General features: G+C 44.5%; 1 protein-coding gene across 7 annotated transcripts in view; it reads left to right on the top strand.

Annotated features, from left to right (window-relative positions):
* Positions 1-20,064, top strand: part of EFR3B (EFR3 homolog B) — a 316,353-nt gene that overhangs the window by 18,310 nt on the left and 277,979 nt on the right. For all 7 annotated transcript variants that reach the window (XM_064411514.1, XM_064411510.1, XM_064411515.1 and 4 more), the window contains 8 exons: positions 2,315-2,464; positions 4,720-4,857; positions 6,083-6,161; positions 9,099-9,234; positions 12,508-12,669; positions 16,144-16,282; positions 17,059-17,113; positions 18,890-19,062. In XM_064411514.1, coding sequence (XP_064267584.1) covers positions 2,315-2,464; positions 4,720-4,857; positions 6,083-6,161; positions 9,099-9,234; positions 12,508-12,669; positions 16,144-16,282; positions 17,059-17,113; positions 18,890-19,062 — 1,032 coding nt within the window. The remainder of the gene's footprint in view (positions 1-2,314; positions 2,465-4,719; positions 4,858-6,082; positions 6,162-9,098; positions 9,235-12,507; positions 12,670-16,143; positions 16,283-17,058; positions 17,114-18,889; positions 19,063-20,064) is intronic.

Here is a 20,064-nt window from a genome sequence, read left to right on the forward strand (position 1 = left end):
AACAGTGGGGAAAATGGGAAAAAACCATGGGAAAACAACCAGGAAAAAATGGGAAAATGACGTGGAGAACAGTGGGAAAAATGAGAATAAAAACTGGGAAAACAACAGGGAAAAGGATGGGGGAAATGGGGAAAAAATCAGAAAAATGGCATAAAAATGGGGATAATCGTGGGAAAATGGAGGAAACCAGCCGGGAAAATGGGAAAAGGGAAAAAACTCAGGAGGGAGAGGATTTGGGATTGGGAAAAGATTTGGGATCGGGAAGGGATTTGGGATTGGGAAAGGATTTGAGATCTGGAAAGAATTTGGGATGGGGAAAAGATTTTGGGATTGGGAAAAAATTTGGAATCAGGAAAACAATTGGAATCAAGAAGGGATTTGGGATCAGGAAAATAATTTGGGATTGGGAGAAGATTTTGGGATCAGGAATGGGATTTTGGATTGGGAAAGGAATTTGGGATTGGGAAGGGATTTGGGATTGGGAAAGGATTTGGGATCAGGAAAATAATTTGGGGTCAGGAAGGGATTTGGGACTGGGAAAGAATTTGGGATTGGGAAAGGATTTAGGAGTGGAAGGGATTTGGGACTGGGAAAGAATTTGGGATTGGGAAAGGATTTAGGAGTGGAAGGGATTTGGGACTGGGAAAGGATTTGAGATCAGGACGGGATTTAGGATTGGGAAAAGAATTTGGGATTGGGAAGGGATTTGGCAGCAGAAAAAGAATTTGGGATCAGGAAGTGATTTGGGATCAGGAGAAGAATTTGGGATTGGAAAGGTATTTAGGATTGGAAAGGAATTTGGGATCAGGAAGGGATTTGGGATCAGGAAAAGAATTTGGGATCGGGAAGGGATTTGGGATCAGGAAAAAAATTTGGGATCGGGAAAGGATTTAGGATTCAAAGGGATTTGGGATTGGAAAAGGATTCAAGATCAGGAAAAGAATTTAGGGTCAAAAAGGGATTTGGGACTGGGAAAATAATTTGGGATTGGGAAAGGATTTGAGATCAGGAAAAGGATTTGGGATGAAGAAAAGAATTTGGGGTCAGGGAGAAGACTTTGGGGTCACGAAGGGATTTGACAGCAGGAATAGCATTTGGGGCCAGGGAGGGATTTGGGATCAGGAGAAGAATTTGGGATCGGGAAGGGATTTGGTGCCAGGAAAAGCCTTTGGGGCCAGGGAGGGATGTGGGATGGAGCCAGGTTTGGATGTGGGATGGGGCCAGGGAGGGATGTGGGATGGGGCCAGGTTTGGATCTGGGATGGGGCCAGGTTTGGATCTGGGATGGGGCCGGCTGGGATGTGGGATGGGGCCAGGTTTGGATGTGGGATGGGGCCGGCTGGGATGTGGGATGGGGCCAGGTTTGGATCTGGGATGGGGCCAGGTTTGGATCTGGGATGGGGCCAGGGAGGGATGTGGGATGGGGCCAGGTTTGGATCTGGGATGGGGCCAGGTTTGGATCTGGGATGGGGCCAGGTTTGGATGTGGGATGGGGCCAGGTTTGGATGTGGGATGGGGCCAGGGAGGGATGTGGGATGGGGCCAGGTTTGGATGTGGGATGGGGCCAGGGGGGGATGTGGGATGGGGCCGGGTTTGGATGTGGGATGGGGCCAGGTTTGGATGTGGGATGGGGCCAGGGGGGGATGTGGGATGGGGCCGGGTTTGGATGTGGGATGGGGCCGGGTTTGGATGTGGGATGGGGCCGGGTTTGGATGTGGGGTGGGGCTGGGGAGGGATCTGGGATGGGGCCGGGGTGGGATGTGGGATCGAGAGAAGAATTTGGGATCGGGAAGGGATTTGGTGGCAGAAAAAGCCTTTGGGGCCAGGTTTGGATGTGGGATGGGGCCAGGGAGGGATGTGGGATCAGGAAAAGACTTTGGGATTGGGAAGGGATTTGAAGCAGGAAAATAATTTGGGGCCAGGGAGGGATTTGGGACTGGGAGAAGAATTTGGGATCGGGAAGGGATTTGACAGCAGAAAAAGAATTTGGGGCCAGGGAGGGATTTGGGATCAGGAGAAGAATTTGGGATTGGGAAGGGATTTGGGGCTGGGAAAAGAATTTGGGATGGGGAAAGGATTTAGGATTGGAAGGGATTTGGGACTGGGAAAGGATTCAAGATCAGGAAAAGAATTTGGGGTCAGGAAGGGATTTGGGACTGGGAGAAGAATTTGGGATTGGAAGGGATTTTGGATTGGGAGAAGAATTTGGAATCAGGAAGGGATTTGGGATCAGGAAAAGAATTTGAGATCAGGAAGGGATTTGGGACTGGTAAAGGATTTTGAGATCGGGAAGGGATTTGCTGCGCTGCCGGCAGGATCCGGATGTCGGGGATCAGGGGGCTGCAGGGCGTGGTGCGCAAGACGGTGAACGACGAGCTGCAGGCCAACATCTGGGAGCCGCAGCACATGGACAAGATCGTGCCCTCGCTGCTCTTCAACCTGCAGCAGGCCGGCAGCGCCGAGAGGTGCGCGCTGCGCCCGCACCCCACCGGGATGCACCGGATCCCACCGGGATTCACGGGATCCCACCGGGATTCACGGGATCCCACCGGGATTCACCGGGGAGGAATGGGGAGGGGAATGGCCAAGGGGGTGGGAACGTGGGAGTGGGAAAGTGAGAAAAGGGGAAATGGGAGTGGGGTGGGGAAATGGGAGTGGGGTGGGAAATATGGGAGTGGGGTGGGAAAATGAGGGAATGGGGTGGGAAAAGTGGGAATGGGGTGGGAAAAGTGGGAATGGGGTGGGAAAAGTGGGAATGGGGTGGGAAAAGTGGGAATGGGGTGGGAAAAGTGGGAATGGGGGGGGAAAATTGAAATGGGGAGGGGAATATGGGAATGGGGTGGGAAAAGTGGGAATGGGAAAAGTGAGAAAAGGGAAAATGGGAATGGGGTGGGAAATTTGGGAATGGGGTGGGGAATATGGGAATGGGGTGGGAAAATGAGAATGGGGTGGGAAAGTGGGAATGGGGTGGGAAAATTTAGGAATGGGGATGGGAAAATGGGGATGGGGTGGGAAAAGTGGGGATGGGAAAAGTGAGAAAAGGGAAAATGGGAATGGGGTGGGAAATTTGGGAGTGGGGTGGGGAATATGGGAATGGGGTGGGAAAATTTGGGAATGGGGTGAGAAAAGTGGGAATGGGTTATGGCAAAGTTCGGAGTGTGGTGGGAAAATTGAAATGGGGAGGGAAATGTGGGAATGGGGAGGGAAAAGTGGGGATGGGAAAAGTGAGAAAAGGGAAATGGGAATGGGGTGGTAAATGGGAGTGGAGTGGGAAAAGTGGGAATGGGGATGGGAAAAATGGGAATGGGGTGGGAAAAGTGGGAATGGGGTGGGAAAAGCACGAATGGGGTGAGAAAAGGGGGAATGGGTTATGGGAAAAGTGGGAATGTGGTGGGGAAATTAAAATGGGGTGGGAAATATGGGAATGGGGTGGGAAAGTGGGAATGGGGTAGGAAAATGAGGGAATGGGGTGGGAAAAGTGGGGATGGGAAAAGTGAGAAAAGGGAAAATGGGAATGGGGTGGGGGAATGGGAGTGGGGTGGGAAAAGTGGGAAAAATGGGAAGGGAAAAATTGGGAATGGGGATGGGAAAATGGGAATGGGGAAAATGTGGGAATGGGGTGGGAAATATGGGAATGGGGTGGGAAAATGAGGGAATGGGTGGGAAAGTGGGAATGGGGTGGGGAAAGTGGGAATGTGGTGGGAAAATTGAAATGGGAAGGGAAATACGGGAATGGGGAGGGAAAATGGAAATGGGGTGGGGAAATGGGAGTGGGGAATTCCCATTCCTATTCCCATTCCCATTCCTGTTCTCATTCCTGTTTTTCCTGTTATCATTCCCATGGTTATCATTCCCGTTGCCGTTATTCCCGTTATTCCTGTCATTCCCTTTCCCATTCCCATTTTCCCTGCTGTTCCCATTACCATTCCTGTTGTTCCCGTTCCCATTCCCATTGCCATCCCCGTTGTTCCCATTCCTGTTATTTCTGTTATCATTCCCATCACTTGTTCCTATTCTCGTTGCCGTTCCCATTGTTCCCGTTCCTGTTCCCATTGTTCCTGTTCCCATTCCCATTCTTGTTCCCGTCATTCCCGTCGTTCCTGTCGTTCCCGTTGTTCCCGTTGTTCCTGTTGTTCCTGGTGTTCCTGTTGTTCCGGTCATTCCTGTTGTTCCCATTATTCCCATTGTTCCCGTTCCCATTATTCCCGTTGTTCCTGTTGTTCCCATTATTCCCATCGTTCCCATTGTTCCCATTATTCCCCTTGTTCCCGTTATCCCCGTCGTTCATGTTGTTCCCATTGTTCCCATTATTCCCGTTGTTCCCATTATTCCTGTCATTCCTGTTGTTCCCATTATTCCCGTCATTCCCGTTGTTCCCATTGCCTTTCCCATTGTTCCCATTCCCATTGTTCCCATTGTTCCGGTTCCCATTCCCGTTCCCGTTCCCATTCCCATCGTTCCCGTTGTTCCCGTTACTCCGGCCGTCATTCCCGCTATCCCATTGTTCCCGTTATCCTGTTTCCCGTTATCCCGGTTCCCGTTATCCCGTCATTCCCGGTGTCATTCCCGGTGTCATTCCCGCCGTTATTCCCGTCATTCCCGGTGTCATTCCCGCTCTCTCTCTCCCCCGTTATTCCCACCATTCCCGCTCTCTCTCCCGTTATTCCTGTCATTCCCGGTGCCATTCCCGCCGTTATTCCCGCCGTTGTTCCGGGCGCAGCCGCTCCCCGTCTCCGCTGCAGGCGCCGGCGCAGGAGGCGCAGGAGAGCCCCGGGGAGCTGGCGGAGCGCTGCCTGCGCGAGCTGCTGGCCCGCGCCGCCTTCGGCAACATCAAGAACGCCCTGCGGCCCGTCCTCGTGTCCGTGTGACACCCAAAATGGGGCAAAAACCGGCGGGTTTGGGAAAAAACGGGAAAAATGGGGGAAAAATGGGGATTTATGGGGAAAATGGGATTTATGGGAGGGGACGGGAGCTGCTGGCCCGCGCCGCCTCGGGAACACCAAGAACGCCCTGCGGCCCGTCCTCGTGTCCGTGATGGGGAGAAATGGGGCAAAAACCGGCTGGTTTGGGAAAAAATGGGAAAAACGGGGATTTATGGGGGAAAAATGGGGATTTATGGGGATTTACGGGAAAAAAAGAAAATTTTTTTTTGACAAATGGGGATTTATGGGGGGGAAAAGGGAATTTTTTCAGAAAAATTAGGGAGATTTTTTGGGGAAAAAATAGGGGATTTTTGGGGGAAAAGTATGGGGAATATGGGGGAAAAATGGGAATTTATGGGGGAAAAAATGGGAGGAAAATGGGAATTTATGGGAAGAAATACGGATTTATGGGGGAAAAATAGGATTTATGGGGAAAAAAATGGGAGGAAAATGGGAATTTATGGGGAAAAAATGGGGATTTATGGGGGACAAATTTGGGAAAAAAATGGAAATTTTTTGAAAAATATTCGGGATTTTTTTGGAAAAATATTGGGGATTTATGGGGGAAAAATGGGAGGAAAATGGGAATTTTTGGGAAAAAATACGGGATTTATGGGGGACAAATTTGGGAAAAAATGGAAATTTTTTGAAAAAATAAGGAGATTTTTTGGGAAAAATATTGGGGATTTGTGGGGGAAATGGCAGGAAAATGGGAATTTTTGTGAAAAAATAGAGGATTTATGGGGAAAAATTGGGGATTTATGGGGGAAAAAAGAGAATTTTTTGGGAGAAATGGGGATTTATGGGGGAAGGAGAGAATTCTTGGGAAAAGTTATGAGGATTTATGGGAGAAAAAAGGGAATTTTTTGGAGAAAAGTATGGGGCATATGAGGGAAAAAGTGGGGATTTAGGGGGGGAAAATGGAGAAGTTTTGAGAAAAATGAGGGGATTTTTGGGGGGAAAAATGGGGATTTTTTGGGGGGGATAAATGGGATTTTTTTTGGGAAAAAAAAAGGGAATTTATGGAAGAAAATGGGGATTTTTTGGAGAGAAAAATGGGGATTTATGGGGGAAAAAAATGGGGACATTTTGGGGAAATAAAATGGGGACAAAGCAGGATTTTTTGGGGGAAAAAATGTGATTTTTGGGTGTTTTGTGCAGGCACCTGGACAGCCACGCGCTGTGGGAGCCGCAGGTGTTCGCCCGCGGCTGCTTCCGGATCATCATGTTCTCCATCCAGGTGGGGAAAACGGGGAAAATGCGGGAATTCTGGGGAGAAATGGGAATTCTGGGAGAAAACGTGGGAATTCTGGGAAAAAAATGGGAATTCTGAGAGAAAACGCGGGAATTCTGGGAAAAAAATGGGAATTCTGGGAGAAAACGTGGGAATTCTGGGAAAAAAAATGGGAATTCTGGGAGAAAACATGGGGATTTTGGGAAAAACCTTGGGAATTCTGGGAGAAATATGGGGAATTCTGGGGAAAAATGTTGGAATTCTGGGAAAAACCCTGGGAATTCTGGGAAACAATGCAGGGATTCTGGGAAAAAATGTTGGAATTCTGAGAAAAACCCTGGGAATTCTGGGAAAAAATGCAGGAATTTTGGAAAAAATGTTGGAATTCTGGAAAAAAACTGTGGGAATTCTGGGGAAAACCTTGGGAATTCTGTAAAAAAGCACAGGAATTCTGGGAAAAAATACCACAGGAATTCCAGGGGAAAAAGTTGGAATTCTGGAGAAAAAAAGCAGGAATTTTAGGAAATAGTGTAGGAATTCTGGAGAAAAAAAATGTGGCAATTCTGGGAAAAAAAGTGGGAATTCCATTAAAAGAGGGAATTCTGGGAAACACTGCAGGAATTCCAGGATAAATCGTGGGAATTCTGGGAAAAAATGTGGGAATTCTGAGAAAAAACCTTGGGAATTTTGGGAGAAAATGTGGAAATTTTGGGAAAAAAATACAGAAATTCCAGGGAAAAAGGGAATTCTGGGAAAATTCCAGTGGGAATTGAGGGAAAACCTTGGGAATTCTGGGAAAAAACCTTGGGAATTCTGGGAAAAAAAGTGGGAATTCTGGGAAAACCATGGGAATTCCAGAAAATAATTCATGGGAAAAAATAGAAGAATTCTGGGGAAACATCAGGAATTCCAGGAAAAAAAGTGGGAATTACAGCCGGAAAACTTCAGGAATTCCAGGAAAAATTGCAGGAATTCTGGAAAAAAAATGCAGGAATTGTGGGAAAAAATGTGGGAATTCTGGGAGAAAAAGTGTGAATTCCAGTGGGAATGTGGGGAAAACCTTGGGAATTCTGGGAAAAATGGCAGGAATTCCAGGAAAAACGGCCGGAATTAGAGGATAAAATGTGGGATTTCTGGGAAAAAAAGTGGGAATTCTGGGAAAGAACCTCTTGAAAATCTTGGGAATTCCAGGACAAACTGCAGGAATTCTGGAAAAAAAATGCAGGATTTCTGGGGAAAACGGCGAGATTTATGGGATTTGTCAGCACTTTCCCAGGATTTTCTGGGATTTTCCAGGAAATTCCCGGAATTCCAAGCCTCCATTCCCATTTTTCCAGCCCCAGCATTCCAGGATGATATTCCTGGGATTTTCCTGAGATTTCTCCTGGATTTTCCCAGGATTTTCCTCAGATTTTCCCAAGATTTTCAGGATTTTTCTGGAAATTCCTGGAATTCCGCGCTGAAATTCCCGAGATTTTTCTGGGATATTTCTGGGAATTTTGATGGATTTCTCCAGGATTTCTCTTGGATTTTCCTGGGGGATTTTTGGGGATTTTCAAGATTCCTCTTGGATTTCTCCTGGATTTTTGGGATTATCCCGGAATTTTTCATGGAATTCCGAGCCTGCATTTCCGTTTTTTCCCAGCCCCAGCATTCCAGGCTGACATTCCCAGGATTTTCCTGAGATTTTCTGGGATTTTCCTGAGACTTTTCCAAGATTTTCCGGGATATTCCTGGATTTTCTGGGAATTTTCCAGGATTTTTCTCAGATTTTTCTAGGATTTTCAGGATTTCTCCTGGATTTCCCGGGATTTTCCTGGGATTTCTCTGGGATTTTTCTGGGAATTTTCAGGGATTTCCTGGAATTTTCTTGGATTTTCTGGGACTTTTCCAGGATTTTCAGGGATTTTCCTGGAAATTACCAGAATTCCGAGCTGAAAATCTTGGGATTTTCATGGGATTTCTCCAAGATTTTTTTTTTTAATTATTATTTTTGTGTGATTTCTCTGATTTTTCCTGAGATTTTCTGGGATTTTTCCAAGATTTCCTGGGATTTTCTTGAGATTTCTCCAGGATTTTTTCTGGGATTTTCCTGGAATTTCTCCTGAGATTTCTCCTGAGATTTTCTGGAATTTTCCTGGGATTTCTCCTGAGATTTTCTGGGATTTTCCTGGGATTTCTCCTGAATTTTCGGGGTTATCCCGGACTTTTTCCCGGAATTCCGAGCCAGCATTCCCATTTTTTCCCAGCCCCAGCAGTCCGGGCTGACATTCCTGGGATTCTCCTGAGATTTTCTGGGATTTTTCCAGGATTTTCAGGGATTTTCTTGAGATTTCTCCAGGATTTTTTTCTGGGATTTTCCTGGAATTTCTCCTGAGATTTCTCCTGAGATTTTCTGGAATTTTCCTGGAATTTGTCATGAGATTTCTCCTGAGATTTTCTGGAATTCTCCTGGGATTTCTCATGAGATTTTTCCTGAGATTTTCTGGGATTTTCCTGGGATTTCTCCTGAGATTTTTCCTGAGATTTCTCCTGAGATTTTCTGTGATTTTCCTGGGATTTCTCCCGAGATTTCTCCTGAGATTTTCTGGGATTTTCTGGTATTTTCCTGGGATTTCTCCTGAGATTTTCTGGAATTTCCCTGGAATTTCTCATGAGATTTTTCCTGAGATTTTCTGGAATTTTCCTGGAATTTCTAATGAGATTTCTCCTGAGATTTTCTGGAATTTTCCTGGGATTTCTCATGAGATTTCTCCTGAGATTTTCTGGGATTTTCCTGGGATTTCTCCTGGGATTTCTCCTGAGATTTTCTGGGATTTTCCTGGGATTTCTCCTGAGATTTCTCCAGGGTTTTTCCGGGATTTTTCTGGGATTTCTCCTGGATTTTCGGGGTTATCCCGGACTTTTTCCCGGAATTCCGAGCCGGCGTTCCCGTTTTTGCAGCCCCAGCACTCGCACCTGGTGATCCAGCAGCTCCTGAGCCACCTGGACGCCAACAGCCGCAGCGCCGCGCCCGTGCGCGCCGGCATCGTGGCCGTGCTCTCCGAGGCCGCCGCCATCGCCGCCACCGGAGCCGTCGGTACCCAAAGAATTCCCCAAATTCCTCGGGAATTCAGAAATTCAGGAAGGGGATCGTGGAGAGCGTTTGGGAAAGGGTTCGGGATGAGTTCCTGGGGATTTTCCGGGATTTTCTGGGATTGTTAAATTATTTTGGGGGATTTTTCCAGGATTTTTCTGTGATATTTCCTATATTTTCCATGATTTTCCTGGGATTTTCTGGGATTTGTTGGCATTTTCCCAGGATTTTTCATGATTTTCAGGGATTTTTCTGAGATTTTTCTGAGATTTTATGAGGTTTTTCTGGGATTTTTCTGAGATTTTTCATGACTTTCCTGGGATTTTCTGCCACTTTCCACTGATTCGTCTGGAATTTTCAGGCATTTTCCAGGATTTTTCTGGGATTTTTTTGGGATTTTCCAGAATTTTTTAGGACTTTTCAGGGATTTTGTGCAGGACTTTCCATTATTTTTAGGGGTTTTTCTGAGATTCTCTGGGATTTTTCCAGAATTTTTCCATAATTTTCAAGGATTTTTTCTGGGATTTTTCTGATATTCCTCACGATTTTCCAGGATTTTGTTGGGATTTTTTGGGGATTTTTCAAAGTTTTCTGGGATTTTTGGGATTTCTGGGGTTTCAGTGCCGGCATCGTGGCCGTGCTCTCCGAGGCCGCCGCCATCGCCGCCACCGGAGCCGTCGGTACCCAAAGAATTCCCAAAATTCTCTGGAGGAGCTTTGGGAAAGGATCTGGGAGGGATTTTCTGAGAATTTCTGGGATTTTTCTGGGAGTTTGGGGGTTTTTTTCCATTTTTTTTCAGGGTTATTCTGATTTTTTCAGGATTTTTGGGGATTTTTTTAATGATTTTTCCAGAATTTTTCATGATTTTTTAATGATTTTCTGGGATTATCCGGGGGTTTTGTCAGGATTTTCATGATTTGCCACCATTTTCTCAAGATTTTCCAGGATTTTCCCGGGATTTCCAGAGTTTTTTCAAGATTTTCTGGGATTTTTCCGGGGTTTTCAGGGACTTTCAGGATGTTGGTGGGGTTTTGTCCTGGATTTTCCTGGGATTTTTGGGATTTCTGGGGTTTCCGGCATCGTGGCCGTGCTCTCCGAGGCCGCCGCCATCGCCGCCGCCGGAGCCGTCGGTACCCAAAGAATTCCAAAAATTCCCGGGGAAATTCAGGAAGTGGATCCTGGAGGGGGTTTGGGAAAGTTGCTGGGATTTTCCTGGAAATTTCTGGGATTTTTCCTGGTTTTTTAGGGTTTTTGGAGATTTTTTCTGGGATTTTTCTGGGTTTTTGCGTGATTTTTCCAGGATTTTATATCTTTTTTTTTTTTCATATTTTTTTTATTATTTTCCAGGATATTTCCAAGATTTTCTGGGCGTTAAAGGGATTTTCTGGGATTTTTCCCAGATGATTTATTATTTTCCATGATTTTCTAGAATTTTCTGGACTTGTTATGGTTTTCTGGAATTGTCTGGGATACACCCAGGATCTTTCTGGGATTTTTTATTTTTCTGGGATTTTCTGGAAATTTTCCAAGATTTTCTGGGATTTTCCAGGATTTTTTTATTTTTATTTTTCCGGTATTATTTGGGATTTAAAAAAAAAAAATTATAGGTATTTTCATGGTTTTCAGGGATTTTCCTGGGATTTTGTCTGGGATTTTTTACGATTTTGACCCAATGTTGTCCAAGATTTTCTGTGATTTTCTGGAATTTTTTTTTTTATTTTCTGGGATTTTTGGGATTTCTGAGGTTTCCGCGCCGGCATGGTGGCCTTGCTCTCCAAGGCCGCCACCACCGGAGCCGTCGGTACCCAAACATTCCCAAAATTCCCATGGAAATTCGGGAGGAGCTTTGGGAAAGGATCTGGGAGGGATTTTCTGAGAATTTCTGGGATTTTTCTGGGAGTTTGGGGGTTTTTTTCCTTTTTTTCCCAGGGTTATTCTGATTTTTTCTGGATTTTTTGGGATTTTTTAAATGATTTTTCCAGAATTTTTCATGATTTTCAATGATTTTCTGGGATTATCCCGGGGTTTTGTCAGAATTTTCATGATTTGCCACCATTTTCTCAAGATTTTCCAGGATTTTCCCGGGATTTCCAGAGTTTTTTCAAGATTTTCTGGGATTTTTCCGGGGTTTTCAGGGACTTTCAGGATTTTGGTGGGGTTTTGTCCTGGATTTTCCTGGGATTTTTGGGATTTCTGGGGTTTCCGGCATCGTGGCCGTGCTCTCCGAGGCCGCCGCCATCGCCGCCACCGGAGCCGTCGGTACCCAAAGAATTCCCAAAATTCCCGGGGAAATTCGGGAAGGGGTTCCTAAAAGGGTTTGAGAGACATTCTGGGAGGAGCTTTCTGGGATTTTCCGGGAATTTCTGATATTTTTCCAAGATTTTTCAGTTTTTTGGGGGATTTTTCAGAATTTTTTTCCAGGAGTTTTCAGATTTTTTTCAGGATTTTCTGGGGTTATCTGGGATTTCTCCAAGATTTTTCCAAGATTTTTGAGGATTTTACAGAATTTTTTGGGGACTTTTTCATGTTTTTCTGGGATTTTGTGTGATTTTTCTGGGATTTTTCTGGGGTTTTCTGGGTTTTTTCCAGGATATTTTCCGGATTTTTCCCTGTACTTTTCAGGTTTTTGTCAGGGATTTTCCATGGGGTTTTTTTCTGGATTTTCTTTGATTTTTCAGAGATTTTCCTGGGATTTTCCAGGATTTCTCCTGGAACTTTCCAGGTTTTTTTAGGACATTTCCTAGGATTTTCGGGGGTTTCTGGGGTTTTTGGGATTTCTGGAGTTTCCGGCATCGTGGCCGTGCTCTCCGAGGCCGCCGCCACCGGAGCCGTCGGGACCCAAACATTCCCAAAATTTCACCAAAATTCGGGAAGGGATTGGGGAAAATTCCCCAAAATTCCACTGGGGAAAGGGTCTGGGAGGAGCTCTTGGGAGTTTTGATGATTTCCTGGGATTTTCCTGGATTTTTCCAGGATTTTTCATTATTTCTCTGTGATTTACTGGGATATTTTGGGATTTTCCCCAAATTTTCTCAGATTTACTGGGATATTTTGGGATTTTCCATGATTTTCTGGGATTCCCCCAAATTTCCCATGATTTTATTTCATTTTTCTTGGTTTTTTTGTGATTTTTGGGGGATTTTCCCAAGATTTTCAGTCATTTTCCCAGATTTTTTTTGGAATTTCCAAGATTTTTTCAAGATTTCCCAGGGCTTTCTGCAATTCCCAAGTTTCCAGAATTCCCAGAATTCCCAAAATTCCCGTTTTTTCCCCCAGGCCCCACGGTGCTGGAGGTGTTCAACACCCTCCTGCGGCAGCTGCGCCTCAGCATCGACCTCGCCCTGGCCGGGAATTCCGGGAATTCCGGAGCCGCCAATTCCCAAAAATCCCGGCAGCTCGAGGAGACCAAATTCCAGGAGGCCGTCATCAAAACCATCGGTGAGAATTCCCAGTTTTGGGCATTTTCGGGGGATTTTGGGGGGGTTTATGGAATTTAATGGGATTTTCTGGGATTTTTCCTGGATTTTCCAGGATTTTTGGGGGATTGTCCTGGATTTTATGGGATTTTTCTGAGATTTTCTGAGATTTTTTTCTGGGATTTTTTTTTCAGATTTATGGGATTTTCAGTGAATTTTTCTGGGATTTCTAATGATTTCCTGAGATTTTTAATGGGATTTTAATGGAATTTTCCTGGATTTTCTGAGAGTTTCTGGGATATTTTCCTTTTTTTTTTCTGGGATTTTCCAGGATTTTTGGGGCTTTTCCAGGTTTGTTTTTTTTTTTTTTTTTTTTTTTTCTGGGAATTTGTGGGATTTTAAGGTATTTTCTAGGATTTTTTGGGTTTTATGGGATTTTTCCAGGAATTTTTGGGAGTTTTCCAGGATTTTTCATTATTTCTGGGATTTTTCTGGAATTTTTACAGAATTTACTGGGATTTTCTGGGGTTGTCTTTGATTTTTCCTAGGATATTTCTGGGATTTGCCCAGGATTTTCAGGATTTTTCTGGGATTTTTGGGGGGATTTATGGGATTTTCAGAGAATTTTTGGGGGATTTTTAATGATTTTCTATGATTTTTAAATGGGATTTTAATGGCTTTTTTCTTGGAGTTTATGAAACTTTTTTTGAGGGGATTTATGGGATTTTTCCATGCATTTTTATGATTTTTTTCTGGGATTTTCCAGGATTTTTATGGGATTTTTTGGGATTTTTCTGGGTTTTCTCTGACTTTTCCAGGACTTTCCCAGGATTTTTTTGGATTTTAGTGAGATTTTTAATGGGATTTTCCGTTATTTTTTCCAGAATTTTTCCAGAACATTTCATTATTTTCTGAGGGGTTTTGGGGATTTTTTGGTGGTTTTCTGAATGGAATTGTTAAATGGAAATTTTCTAGGAATTTCCAGGATTTTTCTGGGATTTTTCCAGGATTTTTTTGGAATCGTCCTGGATTTTCTGTCTGGGATTTTTTCAGGGATTTTCTCATGGTTTTCTGGGATTTTACTGGGGTTTGTGGCATTTTCCCAGGATTTTCTTGGATTTTTTTGATGTTTTTCATGATTTTCTGGGATTTTCTGAGATTTTTCTGGGATTTATGGGATTTTTCCAGGATGTTCCATGATTTTCTGGGACTTTTCTTAGATTTTTCTGGGATTTATGGGATTTTTCCAGGATGTTCCATGATTTTCTGGGATTTTCTGAGATTTTTCTGGGATTTATGGGATTTTTCCAGGATGTTCCATGATTTTCTGGGACTTTTCTTAGATTTCCCTGGATTTTCTGAGCTTTTTCCTGGATTTTCTGGGATTTTTCATGGTTTTCCAGGATTTTCCTGGCGTTTCCTGGTATTTTTTGCATTTTCCATCATCCCCATTCCCGTTTTCCCCATTATTCCCGCCATTCCCATTCCTGTTGTTCTCTCCCATCATTCCCATTATTCCCACAATTCCCATAATTACCAAAATCCCATATTTCCCATCATCCCATTCCCATCCCTATTCCCAATCCCGTTACTCCCGTTATTCCCATTCCCATCATTCCCACCATTCCCATTCCAATCCCTGTTCCATTCCCATTATTCCCAATCCTGCCATTCTTGTTCCCCATTCCTATTATTCCCATTATTTGCATTCCCATTATTCCCATTGTCATTCCCACTGTTATTCCCATTAATCCCCCTTCCTATTATTCCTGTCATTCCCATTCCCATTCCCATTATTCTCATTCCCTTCATTCCTGTTTTTCCTCTTCCCATTCCCATTATTCCTGCCGTTATTCCTGTTCCCATCATTGCCATTTTCCCTGTTCCTATTATTCCCATTCCCATCACCCCTGTCATTCCCAATATTCCCGTGCTCATCATTCCCATTTCCATTCCTGTTCTTCCCATCATTCCCGCCGTTCCCGCTCCCATTCCCATCATTCCCATTGTCATTCCCGCCAATCCCATCATTCCCTTAGTCCTGTTATTCCAATTCCCACAATTCCCACCATTCCCATAATTCCCGCTGTTATTCCCATTATTCTCATTCCGATTATTCCCGTTCTTCCCGCTGTTATTCCCGTGGTCATTCCTGCTGTTCCCATCATTCCCTTTATTCCCGTCATTCCCATCATTCCCATTCCCGTTATTCCTGTTGCCGTTCCCACCGTTATTCCCGTCATTCCCGTTATTCCGTTTGTGTTATCCCCGTTATTCCCATTTGTGTTATTCCCATTGCTCCCACCATCCCGACCATTTTTGTTCCCGTTATTCCCATCATTCCCATCCCTGTTAATCCCGTCATTCCCACCATTCCCATCCCCGTTATTCCCATCATTCCCATCCCTGTTAATCCCGTCATTCCCACCATTCCCATCCCCGTTATTCCCATCATTCCCATTCCCACCATTCCCAATACTTGCATTCCTGTTATTCCCATCATTCCCATTCCCGTCACTCCCACCATTCCAAATATTTGCATTCCTGTTATTCCCACCAATCCCACCATTCCCATCCCTGTTAATCCCGTCATTCCCATCATTCCCATTCCCATTCCTGCCATTCCCATAACTCCCATCACTCCCACCATTCCCACCATTCCCACCATTCCGATTCCTGTCATTCCAATTCTCATTCCTGCCATTCCCACCATTCCCACCGTCATTCCCAGTATTCCCGCCATCATCATTCCTGTTATTCCCGTTGCTATTCCTGTTATTCCCGTTGTCATTCCCGCCGTCATTCCCGTCATTCCCATAATTCCCACCATTGTCATTCCCACTGTTATTCCCGCTGTCGTTATTCCCATCATTCCTGCTGTCATTCCCATCATTCCCATAATTCCCGACGTCGTCATTCCCGTCATTCCCGCTGTTATTCCCACTGTCATTCCCACTGTCGTTATTCCCGTTACTCCCGTCATTCCCGTCATTCCCGTCATTCCTGTTATTCCCGTCATTATTCCGAACGCCGTTATTCCCGTTATTCCCACCGTTGTTATTCCCGTCATTCCCGCTGTCATTATTCCCGTTGTCATTCCCGCTGTGGTGATTCCCACGGTGGTGATTCCCGCCGCCGTTATTCCCGGTGTTATTCCCGCCGTTGTTATTCCCGTTATTCCCGCTGTCGTTGTTCCCGCTGTGGTTATTCCCGCCTTCGTTATTCCCATTATTCCCGTTATTCTCGTTATTCCCGTTATTCCCGTTATTCCTGTTATTCCCGCCGTTGTGATTCCCGCGGTGGTGATTCCCGCCGTTATTCCCGTTATTCCCATTGCTATTCCCGCTGTTATTCCCGCTGTCGTTATTCCCGCTGCCGTTATTCCCATTATTCCCTCTGCGGTCATTCCCGGTGTCATTCCCGGTGTCATTCCCGGTGTGATTCCCGCTGCGGTGATTCCCGGTGTCATTCCCGGTGTCATTCCGGTGGTTCCCAGGCTCGTTCTCGGGCACGCTGCCGCCGTACCAGCAGTCGGAGGTGATGGTGTTCATCATGAACAAGGTGCCCATCCCCGACCATTCCCGGCATTCCCGGCACTCCCGGCATTCCCTGGAGCCGCCATCGGAGCCTGACGGGTGAGCCCCGCCCCCCCATCAATCCCGGAATTCCCAGAATTCCCAGAATTCCCAGAATTCCCAAACCTCCCTGGAGCCGGGATCAGGACCTGACACGCGAGCCCCGCCCTCAATTCCCGGAATTCCCAGAATTCCCAGAATTCCCGACATTCCCAGCACTCCCACAATTCCCTGGAGCCGCCATCCAAGCCCGACGGGTGAGCCCCGCCCCCCATCAACCCCAGAATTCCCAGAATTCCCAGAATTCCCAAAATTCCCAAGGCCAGGATCATGATCTCAGGGGTGAGCCCCGCCCCCAATTCCCGGAATTCCCAAAATTCCAAACATTCCCAGAATTCCCTGGAGCCGGCATCACAGCCCGACAGGTGAGCCCTGCCCCCCGTCAATCCCAGAATTCCCAAAATTCCCGACATTCTAAGAATTCCCAGACCTGGATATTCCTAAAATCCCCAGAATTCCCAGAATTCCCCAAATTCCAAAAGCCAGAATTCCCAAAATTCCCGGGAGCGGGACCAGGATCTCAGGTTCCCAGAATTCCCATCCCCCAGAATTCCCGGAATTCCGAGAATTCCCAAAATCCCAAGAACTCCCAGATGGAGAATTCTCCGAATTCTCCAAATTCCGAGCGCCAGAATTCCCAAAATTCTGAGAATCCCCAAAATTCCCGGGAGCGAGAGCAGGATCTGAGCCCCGCCCCCAATTCCCAGAATTCCTGGAATTCCCAGAATTCCCGGCATTCCCAAAATTCCCAACTTTTGGGAATTTTTGTTTCGCAGGCAGGAGAACCGGAACCGCCTGACGCAGATCATGCTCCTCAAGTCCCTGCTCCAGGTGGGAAATTCCCGGATTTCCGCCTTTCTTGGGAATTTTGGGGAATTCTTTGGGGTTTTTTGGGAATTTTTGGGAATTTTTGTGATTTTTTGGGGTTTTTTTGTGGGATTTTTTTAGGGGATTTTTTCCTGGAATTTTTGGTGGATTTTTGGGGCGATTTTTTTGGATTTTCTCCTGGAGTTCTTTGGGATTTTTTGGGGCGTTTTGGGGTTTTTTGGGAATTCTTTGGGATTTTTTTTCATGGGGATTTTTCTGGGTTTAATTTTTTGGGATTTTTGGGAATTCTTTGGGATTTCGGGGATTTTTAAAATTCTTTACGATTCTTTGGGGTTTTTTTCGCGATTTTCATGACTTTTTTTGTGGGGTTTTTTTTGGGTTTTTTCCACCATTTTTCTAAATTCTTCCCATTTTTCCCATTTTTCCCCGTTTTCCCCCGTTTTCCCCCAGGTCTCGGCGGGTTTCCAGTGCAGCAGCCTCCTGCCCGCCCAACCCTTGGGGATTTTTCCTCCTTCTCCTTGATTTTTTTGGGAATTCTTTGAGATTTTAAGGGATTTTTTCCTGTTTTTTTTTTTTTTTTTTTTTTTTTTTTTTTTTTTTTGTGGATTTTTGGGGTGATTTTTTGGGAATTTTTCCTGGAATTTTTTGGGATGTTTTGGGGTTTTTTGGGAATTCTTTAGGATTTTTTGGTGGGGATTTTTCTGGGTTTTCTTTTAAGGATTTTTGGGAATTCTTTGGGATTTTAGGGGTGATTTTAGGGAATTCTTGGGGATTTTGGGAGATTTGGGGGAATTCTTGGGGATTTTTTTTTTGAGATTTTTCCGAGATTTTTTTCAGGATTTTTGGGAATTCCTTGATATTTTAGAGGTGATTTTGGGGAAAATTTTGGGTATTCTTTGGGGAGGGATTTTTAATGGGTTTTTTTGGGAATCCTTTGGGATTTCAGGGATTTTTTTAATTGTTTGCGATTCTTTGGGTTTTTTTTTTGTGATTTTCGTGAATTTTTTTTGCATCTTTTTCCACCATTTTTCTAAATGCTTCCCTTTTTTTCCTAGATTTTTTCGGATTTTTTCCTGGAATTTTTGGGAATTCTTTGGGATTCTTTGGGGCGTTTTGGGGTTTTTTGGGAATTCTTTAGGATTTTTTTCATGGTGATTTTTCTGGGGTTTTTTTTTCAGGATTTTTGGGAATTCTTTGGGACTTTAGGGGTGATTTTTTGGAATCCTTTGGGATTTTGGGGAATTTTTAACATTTCTTTGCGATTTTTGGGGTTTTTTTTGCGTTTCATTGAATTCTTAGTGATTTTTTTTTTTTTGCATTTTTTCCGCCATTTTTCTAAATTCTTCCCCTTTTTTCTGGATTTTTTTGGATTTTTTTCCTGGAATTTTTGTTGGGAATTTTTTGGGATTCTTTGGAGCGTTTTGGGGGTTTTTGGGATTTCTTTGGGATTTTTTCATGGGGATTTTTCTGGGTTTAATTTTTTGGGATTTTTGGGAATTCTTTGGGATTTTAGGGGTTATTTTAGGGAATCCTTGAGAATTTTTGTGGGGATTTTTGGGAATCCTTCGGGATTTTAGGTTTCTCTGGGATTTTTGGGAATCCTTTGGGATTTCGGTGAATTTTTAAAAATTCTTTACGATTCTTTGGGGTTTTCTTCGCGATTTTCGTGACTTTTTTTGTGGGGTTTTTTTTTGCGCTTTTTCCACAATTTTTCTAAATTCTTCCCATTTTTTCCCATTTTTTCCCATTTTTTCCCATTTTTCCCCATTTTTCCCCCAGGTTTCGGCAGGTTTCCAGTGCAGCAGCCTGCTGACGGCGCTGCCCGGCGCCTTCCTGGAGCGGCTGCTGTCGCCCGCGCTCCTCCCCGACCCCGAAATCCAGATTTTCGTCCTGGAAATCCTCTGCAGCTTCATCGACCGCCGCGGCCTCCGCCAGCGCCTCTGCCCCAGCAGGTGCCCCCCAATTCCCACAAAATTCACAAATTTTGGGGCATTTCGGGTGGGAAATTCCTGGAAAATTCCAATTTTTTTTGATTGGTTTTTTTTTCCGGATTTTTTTCCGGATTTTTTCATATTTTCCCCATTTTTTCCTGGATTTTTTTCTGGATTTTTCCAGCTGGGATCAGGCTTGGAATAAACAGGAATCCAGGATTTGGGGTGGGGAAATTCCTGGGATTTTCTGGATATTCTGGAATTTTTTGGGGGGGATTTTTTCAGGGTCTGGGGAGGGTTTTTGGGGTTTTTTGGTTTTGTGGGGTTTTTTGTTTGTTTTTGGGGGTTTTTTTGAGGGTTTTTCCCCTCCTGGATTTTTTTCTGGATTTTTAAATTGATTTTCCCATCTCTAATCCAATTTGGGATGGGGAGATTTGGGAGATTTGGGATGAGTTTTCCAATAATTTTTTTCCTTTGGATTCATTAGGAATCCCTAATTTTTTCCAGATTCTTTTCTGGATTTTTCCCCAGATTTTTTTTCCCTGGATTTTTTTCCCTGGATTTTCCCATCTGGGATCAGGTCCGGGAAAAAAAAAATCCAGGATTCGAGATGGGAAAATTTTGGAATTTTCTAAATTTTCTGGAGTTTTTCCAGGATTTTTTTCAGATTTTTTTTTCCCCCAGATTTTTTTTCCTGGATTTTCCCAGCTGGGATCAGGCCCAGAAAGAAAAATCCAGGATTTGGGATGGGGAAATTCCTGGATTTTCCCAGGATTTTCTGGAAAAAAATTCAGAATTTTTTCAGATTTTTTCTGGGTTTTTTAAATTGTTTTCCAAATTTGGGATGGGTTTCCCAAGAGTTTTTCCCTTTGGATTTTCTGGGATGGATCCAGAACTTGGAATTCCTGAATTTCCTGGGGTTATTTTAATTTTTATTTTCCAGATTTCCTGCCATTTTGCTCCTGGATTTTTCCATATTTTCTATTTTTTTCCTGTAATTTCCACCAGAATTTAAAATAGGAT

Source organism: Passer domesticus, chromosome 3 (genome assembly GCF_036417665.1).
Source record: "Passer domesticus isolate bPasDom1 chromosome 3, bPasDom1.hap1, whole genome shotgun sequence".
NCBI lineage: Eukaryota > Metazoa > Chordata > Aves > Passeriformes > Passeridae > Passer > Passer domesticus.